This window comes from Oncorhynchus gorbuscha, linkage group LG17, assembly GCF_021184085.1.
Source record: "Oncorhynchus gorbuscha isolate QuinsamMale2020 ecotype Even-year linkage group LG17, OgorEven_v1.0, whole genome shotgun sequence".
NCBI lineage: Eukaryota > Metazoa > Chordata > Actinopteri > Salmoniformes > Salmonidae > Oncorhynchus > Oncorhynchus gorbuscha.
The window spans coordinates 40,083,175-40,092,974 of NC_060189.1; the positions used below are offsets into that span (position 1 = coordinate 40,083,175).

At 42.5% G+C, this 9,800-nt stretch overlaps 1 protein-coding gene across 3 annotated transcripts in view; it reads right to left on the minus strand.

Annotated features, from left to right (window-relative positions):
• The window catches only part of sptlc2a (serine palmitoyltransferase, long chain base subunit 2a), a 61,364-nt gene that overhangs the window by 33,750 nt on the left and 17,814 nt on the right, over positions 1 to 9,800 (minus strand). For all 3 annotated transcript variants that reach the window (XM_046307920.1, XM_046307919.1, XM_046307921.1), the window contains exons 4-8: positions 9,739 to 9,800; positions 6,532 to 6,656; positions 4,174 to 4,267; positions 3,092 to 3,197; positions 405 to 624 (exon numbers count right to left, since the gene is read on the minus strand). The exon at positions 9,739 to 9,800 is cut by the window's right edge and continues 87 nt beyond it. In XM_046307920.1, the coding sequence (XP_046163876.1) occupies positions 405 to 624; positions 3,092 to 3,197; positions 4,174 to 4,267; positions 6,532 to 6,656; positions 9,739 to 9,800 (607 nt within the window). The remainder of the gene's footprint in view (positions 1 to 404; positions 625 to 3,091; positions 3,198 to 4,173; positions 4,268 to 6,531; positions 6,657 to 9,738) is intronic.

Sequence of the window (9,800 nt, forward strand, 5' to 3'; positions counted from 1 at the left end):
CATGGTTGAAACGTTTTAGTAACAGTAAAGGAGGTTGTGCGATTCTAAACGTGTGCGACTCAAGCTATACTTTTCCTTGTGCGCATGCACGGGCAATAACACGAGTGGCACAAAATGGAACATAACATTGCAGAAAAAGTTCAGAATGAGACAATTTCATGTGTACAACATCAAAAGACCTGCATCACTATCCTCTGAGAGCATTGCCGTTTTGAAAAGAACGTATCTGGGTGTTTTTGGAGCCGTTGGTTCATGTTTTAAATGTGCCCCTGCAACTGCTGAATGAGCATGAGGAAGTCTATCAAAATCGCAACAAAAGTGTCAGGACACTTCTATAACATGCCATTTACATTTTTTTTTTTTTTAAGTGAACTTGTCCATTACAACAACGTTATCCTCCTCACCTTCCTGCCTCCGATGTAGCCCCCAGCGGCGCCAAAGCTCTTGGTGAATGTCCCCATCATGACGTCCACGTCTCGGGGGTCCAGACCAAAGTAGTCAACCACACCTCGGCCCCCTGGCCCCAGAGCCCCAATACTGTGGGCCTCGTCCAGGTACAGATAGGCCCTGTAGCGCTTCTTCAGAGCTATGACTTCAGGTAGACGTACTATACTGCCTTCCATACTGGGGACAGATGGAGAGGGGTAGGAAGGTGGGTGGGTGGGGGTGACAAGAGGGACAAAAGATGGAGGAAGTATCCCATCTTCACTTCAGGGGACATTTTCAGCCATCACATCACATAGTGTACATTTGACTAATGAGAGAGAGAGCACCAGTGTTGGGAGTTCCTGTCGATTCCTTCTTTACAGTATAAAGTTTAAACAGCATGTGGCCTGGGGTGGTCTAGCGGTCTAAGCTGCTGCCTCTGAAGTATATGTACAATGTTCTGCTGCCAGCAGGCCTTCTTGAACATGTGAACTTTCATGTGCCTTAATAACAAACTCGTATGTGATCTGTAAACATTTTTAATTACGAGCCTAGTTCAGCCTAGGAGACAGCACTTCGCTAGGGAGAGAGACAGGATCCTTCCTGGACTGCCATGATTGGCTGAGATAATGGTGGGGCTGTACATGCCGAGAGATGAGTCCTGATTGGTGTTTCATGTCACAGGCTTCCATCTATCACAGAATGGGGGGCTTCACTGGGCAGTATATAGATCATTAGGGTAGGGTAGCTTAGTGGTTAGAGTGTTGGTCTTGTAACCGGAAGGTTGCAAGTTCAAACCCCGAGCTGACAAGGTACAAATATGTCGTTCTGCCCCTGAACAGGCAGTTAAACCACTGTTCCTAGGCAGTCATTGAAAATAAGAATTTGTTCTTAACTGACATGCCTAGTTAAATAAAGGTAAAATAAAATATCTTTGCTACTGCAGATTTGGAAATATATAGCTATGTGTAGCAGCAAAAGTGTTGCCACAGCTCTCAACAATATTGCTGCCCTGAATATATCTGTTGCTAGCAGCAAAGCACAGAGGGGGAAAGTTTAAGTAGAGACTGCTTTTTGGAGGACAATGCTTTTTGCCTTGCAAAAGTATTCATCCCCCTTGGTGATTTTCCTATTTTGTTGCATTACAACCTGTATTTTAAATGGATTTTTATTTGGATTTCATGTAATGGTCATACACAAAATAGTCCAAGTTGGTGAAGTGAAAAGAAATAACTTGTTAAAAAAATACATAATAAATAAATCCATTATTTAAAAAATGGAAAGAATATGGCACCATAACAAACCTGGCAAGAGAGGGCCGCCCACCAAAACTCAGACCAGGCAAGGAGGGAATTAATCAGGCAACAAAGAGACCAAAGACAACCCCGAATGAGCTGCAAAGCTCCACAGTGGAGATTGGAGTATCTGTCCATATGACTACTTTAAGCCATACACTCCACAGAGCTGGCCTTTACTGAAGAGTGGCCAGAAAAAAAGCATTGCCTCAAGAAAAAAAATAAGAAAACACGTTTGGTGTTTGCTAAAAGGCATGTGGGAAACCCCCCAAACATATGAAAGAAGGTACTCTGGCCAGATGAGACTAAAATTGAGCTTTTGTCCATCAACGAAAACACTATGTCTGGCACAAACCCAATACCTCTCATCACCCAGAGAACACCATGCCCACAGTGAAGCATGGTGGTGGCAGCATCATGCTGTCGGGATGTTTTTCCATCAGCAGGGACTGGGGAACTGGTCAGAATTTAAGGAATGATGGATGGAGCTAAATACAGGGAAAGTCTTGAGGGAAACCTGTTTCAGTCTTCCAGAGATTTGAGACTGGGACGGAGGTTCACCTTCCAGCAGGACAATAACCCTAAGCATACTGCTAAAGCAATACTTGAGTGGTTTAAGGGGAAACATTTCAATGTCTTGAAATGGCCTAGTCAAAGCCCAGACCTCAATCCAATTGAGAATCTGTGGTATGACTTAAAGATTTCTGTACACCAGTGGAACCAATACAACTTGAAGGAGCTAGAGAAGATTTGCCTTGAAGAATGGGCAAAAGTCCCAGTGGCTAGATGTGCCAAGCTTATAGACATGCCCCAAGAGACTTGCAGCTGTAATTGCTGCAAAAGTGGCTCGACAAAGTATTGACTTTGGGGGGTGAATAGTTACGCACGCACAAGTTCATTTTTTGGTCCGTTTTGTAGTCTTATTTCTAGTTTGTTTCACAATAAAAAATATTTTGCATCTTCAAAATGTTAGGCATGTTGTGTAAATCAAATGATACAACCTGGAATTAAAATAGAATGTAAGGCAATAAAATAGGGAAAAAGTCAAGGGGGTGAATACTTTCGCAAGCCACTGTACATCAGAATTTTTAAAGGAGATGGGTGGGACTAAAGCTTAAGAGGGTGTGAAAGATGCTGAATAGTCGTAAACAAATAACAGCTCTTTGGCAAGTGTGAAAATCTCAGCAAAATCTTTCAAGTTTAGCAACTTTCAAAGCAGTATAGCTTTCCATGTTTATCCAACTACAGTGTATGATAAACCATTTTGAAGCTCTGAGTCTGTACTTTTATAAAAATGTAAACAGATTGTCTTAAGCTCACATAGAGCTGTACCATCAGAAATAAAGTTGAAATAGCATGTAAAAGACTACCTGTATATACCCTCCACCAGTATGAGGATCTTCTTCCACGGCCTGTGTGTTCTGGGCTGGCCGTGGACTATGGCGTCTCTCAACATCTTCTCCAGACTTTGCATGTCTGACAAGACACACCAGGAGCACACAGTTACACAGTTTCCACAGCAGAACAATCACCATGAACATCTGTCAAGAGACAATGGCCAGCCCTAGCCTTTTGGGGGGCCTGAGCGAGATTTGTCTAGTTGCTGGCTGAACCAGTCTCAAATCAATCCATATGAAATGAAAGGCAGGGATGCTAACAACGCCAGTTGTTCCCATTTTCGTCAATTCTACCCATTTTGCTATGGGATGGAGATAAATCTTTGCAGTTCTAAAGCTAAATCAATGGGGGGCCCCCTGAAGGTCAGGGACACTAGGCACCTGCCCTGCATATCCGGTCGGTATTCGGCCATGATTACTACAAGTTTATATAACAGGCTAGACTAATTTACCAATCTAAAAATGATTAGCTGACGTACTAATTGAGTGACTGTCAGTGACTGACATAAGTGAAACTGCTGATGTACTGCAAAACTTCTACACACACACACACACACACACACACACACACACACACACACACACACACACACACACACACACACACACACACACACACACACACACACACACACACACACACACACACACACACACACACACACACACACACACCACTGCTGGGACTAAAAGGTTTAGACCTCCCAAACTTTTCTAAGTAGTGTATGCCCCTCATGGACTAGCTATAGAGCCTTAGGGTGGTGATCTGTACACTGTAGAAACAGGGGGGGACAGAGATAAAGGACAGACCCATGGTAGCATGTGGGACAGATATAAGGAATGTATAAGCCCCACAATTATGGTTGAACATGAACAAAGTATGGAGGGGATAAAGATAAGGGACGAACCGATATTGCTGTGGTGACAGCAATAGAGGACGGACACGGTTTTGCAGTGGGGACAGCGATAGGGGACGGACCCAGTGTTGCAGGGGGGAAAGAGATAAGGGATGGGACGGTGTTGCAGGGGGGGACAGAGATAAAGGACGGACTTACTGTTGTGTTTGAAGACACGGATGGTGGACCCAGACAGCCTGGCTCCCAGGACCAGAGAGGCATGGTTCAGCTCATCACTTAGGATTAGACAGCCCTACACAGAGAGAGAGACAGGAGAGCTTGTCTACTAACACTATTTCTATGCTTGATCAATAAGTAGTAAACCCTAACCTCACCATCTCGCGTTTCGCAATCCTCACAAGGAAGAAAGAGACAAGAAACCTCACACTGCATCCGCTCTCACAGCAACACAACAGAGTTGACCTCTGGCTGCCCTGGCGATGACCTTTGTCCTGACAGAAAGTGGAGCTGTGATGTGCTCCTGGCGGCAGGAAACACTTCCCGTTGATAATATGTTGTGTTATCGAGACTCTCCCGTGGCGTGTGTACGCACCACCCAGGTCTGGAGGTCACCTGCTGGCGCCAATTAGACACACACAACCTCCCAGAATGTTGTTATGGAGATACGGAACGGGCTGTGTTCTGAACATTATGACAACACCACGCTGGTATTAAATATACTAACATGGATTCTCCCCCTATTTCAATACAAACACACCCTCTTCCTCTCAAACTCTTAACACACACACACACACCTTTGGCAGCAGTGATGCTGAAAATGATGATGTTCCAAGGTGTGGTGCAGGCAGTACTGAGAGGGCAACACAACAGAGACCGACAGAGCACACAGTGCCACGGCGAGAGGGAAACAAAAGTAGAGAGGCAATGAGTGAGCGCCAGGGAAAGTGTAATGAACAGAGAGCGGGTGAAACTAACTGAATGAGAGAAGGAAGAAAGATGTCTCTAGAGGAGATCGAGAGACAGACAGAGGCATCTCTGTTCGTAGTAACTTAGGAAAAGTTTTCGGTAGAATAATGAATGCCAGAATTCAGGCCTTCCTATGTGAATACAAATCAAATGTATTTATATGGCCCTTCGTACATCAGCTGATATCTTAAAGTGCTGTACAGAAACCCAGCCTAAAACCCCAAACAGCAAGCAATGCAGGTTTAGAAGCACGGTGGCTAGGAAAAACTCCCTAGAAAGGCCAAAAACCTAGGAAGAAACCTAGAGAGGAACCAGGCTATGAGGGATGGCCAGTCCTCTTCTAGCTAACACACAATTCTTTAGTCAGGACAGAGGGGTAAGACAAGGTCGCAATATTAGTCCAACTTTATTCATTATTTATATAAATTAACTGGCTACCATATTAAAACAATCTACATCACCCTAGAAGACAAAGAAATAAAGTGTATTTTATATGCCGATGGCTTATAGTAATCTTGTCACCAGCAGAACAGAGGCTACAACCAAGTCCGTCCTTGCTAGAACAGTATTGTAAGGATGGGGCACTATCCATTAATATAGAAAAAAAACTAAGTAATGATCTTTCAGAAAAAGTTCAGATCCCAGGAAAGACAATACCATTTCATCCTAGGATAAATAACCCTTAAATACACCACCAACTAAACTAACCTTGGTCTGACTAGAAGTTTATCAGGGCGGTTTGACATGGCCATAAAGTATGCAGAATATATTTTGCAATTAGAAAGACCCTGTATTTATTTAACCCACCAATTTACAATATATATATCATGGGATAAAAGCCCCAAAGAAATTTTACACTTGGAATGTAAAAAAATATATATTCTAGGTGTGCACAGAAATGCCCCAAACCTAGCCTGTAGGGCAGAACTTGGGAGACAACACCATGCCAAAATCAAAGAACTCAAACAAAGGAAGACATTAACAATGTACAGACTCAGTGACCATAGCCTGGCAATAGAGACAGGATGCCATAGAAAAACATGGAAGGTCAGTTGAAGAAAGACTATGTAAGCACTGTGGGTCGATTCCGACTACACTGCTCTAAATATGACTCAAGAGATATTGATCTCCTGAAATTGTAAGGAAATGTTGCAGGATTTCTTGAACTGCCCATTGAGGAGAAAATCAGAAATGTTAGAACACGTTGAGACAGTATAATAATATAAGAGAGACAATAGCTACTGCCATGTCATACACATGAGCCCTTGTAGATTACATTTCTCAACTGTTGCTGTTTATTTTTTTTTTTTGTGTGTATTATTTTCCATGTATAATTGTTTTGGTTGATATATATTATTATTGTTGCGCAAAAATATTGTTAACGTATGTGAAGTATTACATACATTACTTTGGCAACAGTGGCATCCAGCCATTCATGCCAATAAAGCATTTATTGAACTAAGAGAGACACAGAGAGAGAGAGCAAGAGCGAGCAAGAGAGAGACAGATGCGAAGACAGTGAACCAGAGGCTAGAACATAGAAGCAGACTGAAAACCCCTGATGTTTCGGTAGCATGTAACACCTACTACCTTGCCAGTAAGGGCAGGGATGTTCATCGAATTGGTAGCGAAGCCCATCCCGAAAGCCATGGCCGACTCCACGCCCAGGAATTTAGCAACCAGCTCCTCCATCTCCTCATGTCTGTCTAAGTTACCTAAGGGAATTTAGGAGATACATCAAAACTCCCATAGACACATACCTACCTACTGATAAGATTCAGAAGAATAACTGTGTGTTATTCATTAGAAAACAGTTGTATGATACAGATGGCTTTAGGGCTGAGTCGGAGCCTCTGCGTTCATCTACCAGCCAAAACGTTATAAAGCCCGAGGGTGTGGCAACTAAATTAGTTTTTATAAACAAATGGATATACGTTTACTTTATAGCAATAAGTTAATATCAACAAAAATAAAATCTGATATAGTTCGTCTCAGAGCCTGAGGATTAATCCATCCACTCACTACTGGGTCATTCCACCACAAAAAGCACAAGAAAGAGGATTGACATCCACCATCTCAGATTGTTCTGAAATTGTTTCTGTAGTTGTCAACAGATACAATTAGCATTCCTGAAATATTATTTTGTTTAAACATAATTTGATCTCTATGAAATGAAGTTAATTGATTAAACCCACATTTGCCCTTTTCATCTATAAGATTCAGATCATATTCAATAAATGCAGTACTCAACATCCAATTTGGACCAAACATCTTCCTACCAATAAGTAAGACATGAAGAATCCCCCAAAAGTGTCTAAAGCCACCCACGGACACCCCAAGCCAATCCCAACAACCAGTATAAGTGCTCTATGTTTGACAAGTAGTATGAAGCTGTGGCTTGGAGAATTGCTTCATTGCTATGTCAGGGAATTACTAGTGAATTTTGTAATGGAAGTCTCTTTTGCAATATTTACCATAAAGTAGTAAGAAAGTAACATTTTTTAATCACTAGATGCCGCTGTTCTTGCTATAACGCCACAGTTTTATCCATTTTGCTGGTCTCTTGTGTTTATTAAATAGATCATAACATTTTGTTTGCAATTTTGGGTTCTAAACCAATAGATTTGGCTCATTATAGAAATAAATAAAGTGGTAATCCTCACAAATCAAGCAAGTCCTCCATGAAAGCAATTCAGTTTATCCTTCTCTTAGCAACCTAATGCTTCAACTAGAGGTTGACCGATTAATCGGAATGGCCAATTAATTAGGGCTGATGTCAAGTTTTCATAACAATCGGTAATCAGCATTTTAGGACACCGATTGTGGCCGATTTTTTATTTACATTTACATTACATTTCAGTCATTTAGCAGACGCTCTTATCCAGAGCGACTTACAAATTGGTGCATTAACCTTATGACATCCAGTGGAACAGTCACTTTACAATAGTGCATCTAAATCTTAAAGGGGGGGTGAGAAGGATTACTTATCCTATCCTAGGTATTCCTTAAAGAGGTGGGGTTTCAGGTGTCTCCGGAAGGTGGTGATTGACTCCGCTGTCCTGGCGTCGTGAGGGAGTTTGTTCCACCATTGGGGGGCCAGAGCAGCGAACAGTTTTGACTGGGCTGAGCGGGAACTGTACTTCCTCAGTGGTAGGGAGGCGAGCAGGCCAGAGGTGGATGAACGCAGTGCCCTTGTTTGGGTGTAGGGCCTGATCAGAGCCTGGAGGTACTGAGGTGCCGTTCCCCTCACAGCTCCGTAGGCAAGCACCATGGTCTTGTAGCGGATGCGAGCTTCAACTGGAAGCCAGTGGAGAGAGCGGAGGAGCGGGATGACGTGAGAGAACTTGGTAAGGTTGAACACCAGACGGGCTGCGGCGTTCTGGATGAGTTGTAGGGGTTTAATGGCACAGGCAGGGAGCCCAGCCAACAGCGAGTTGCAGTAATCCAGACGGGAGATGACAAGTGCCTGGATTAGGACCTGCGCCGCTTCCTGTGTTTATTATGTATATTTTTTTTACCTTTATTTAACTAGGCAAGTCAGTTAAGAACATATTCTTATTTTCAATGACGGCCTAGGAACGGTGGGTTAACGGTCTTGTTCAAGGGCAGAACGACAGATTTTTACTTTGTCAGCTCGGGCATTCGAACCACCTGCCTTACATTGCACTCCACGAGGAGCCTGCGTGGCAGGCTGACTACCTGTTACGCAAGTGCAGTAAGAAGCCAAGGTAAGTTGCTAGCTAGCATTAATCTTATAAAAAACAAACAATCAATCTAAACATAATCACTAGTTAACTACACATGGTTGATGATATTACTAGTTTATCTAGCGTGTCCTGCGTTGCATATAATCGATGCGGTGCCTGTTAATTTCTCATCGAATCACAGCCTACTTCTCCAAGCGGGTGGTGATTTAACAAGCGCATTTGCGAAAAAAAGCACCGTTGTTGCACCAATGTGTACCTAACCATAAACATCAATGTCTTTCTTTAAAATCAATACACAAGTATATTTAGTTAATATTGCCTGCTAACATGACTATATTTTAACTAGGGAAATTGTGTCACTTCTCTTGCATTCTGTGCAAGCAGTCAGGGTACATGCAGCAGTTTGGGCCACCTGGCTCATTGCGAACTGTGTGAAGACCATTTATTCCGAACAAAGAATAATTAATTTGCCAGAATTGTACATAATTATGACATAACATTGAAGGTTGTACAATGCAACAGCAATATTTAGACTTAGGGATGCCACCCGTTAGATAAAATACAGAACGGAGAGAGCATCTTTCATTTTGGGGGGGGATTCCTCATGTCTTACTCATTGGTAGGAAGAAATGTTCCAAATCTGATGTTGGCTACTATATTTACGGAATATTATCTGAATCCTATTCATTAAAATTGCCAATTTGGATGCAATCAATTAGCTTAATTTCTCAGATTAAAGAAAAAAAAGTAAATTAAATGTTTCAGGAATGCCAATCCTTGTTTCTAAATACATAAACAATTTATGAACAATCTGATGGTGGGTGGCATGGCTTGCTGAAATGACATGGAAGGACTCTACTGTAAAACAAATAACTTGAGGGTGTGAAAGTGAGATAAAAATGCTTACATTGGATTAATTTGTAAACACTCAACTTTTACAGAAAAATGAGGATTGTGAAAATCAGTGCTCTTTCACTGCTCTTTGTGTCTTGTTTGGGTCAACATATTGGCCATGTTGGACAGTGATATGAATTAAGCTGTGGAGAGTGTATTTACGCGGTGTGTGTGTGCATGTGTTACCGGGCCATACCCATCTCCTGCCTGGTGCTGGCCACGCCCACCCCGTACTTCATGGTGACCTCAGCGGACGCG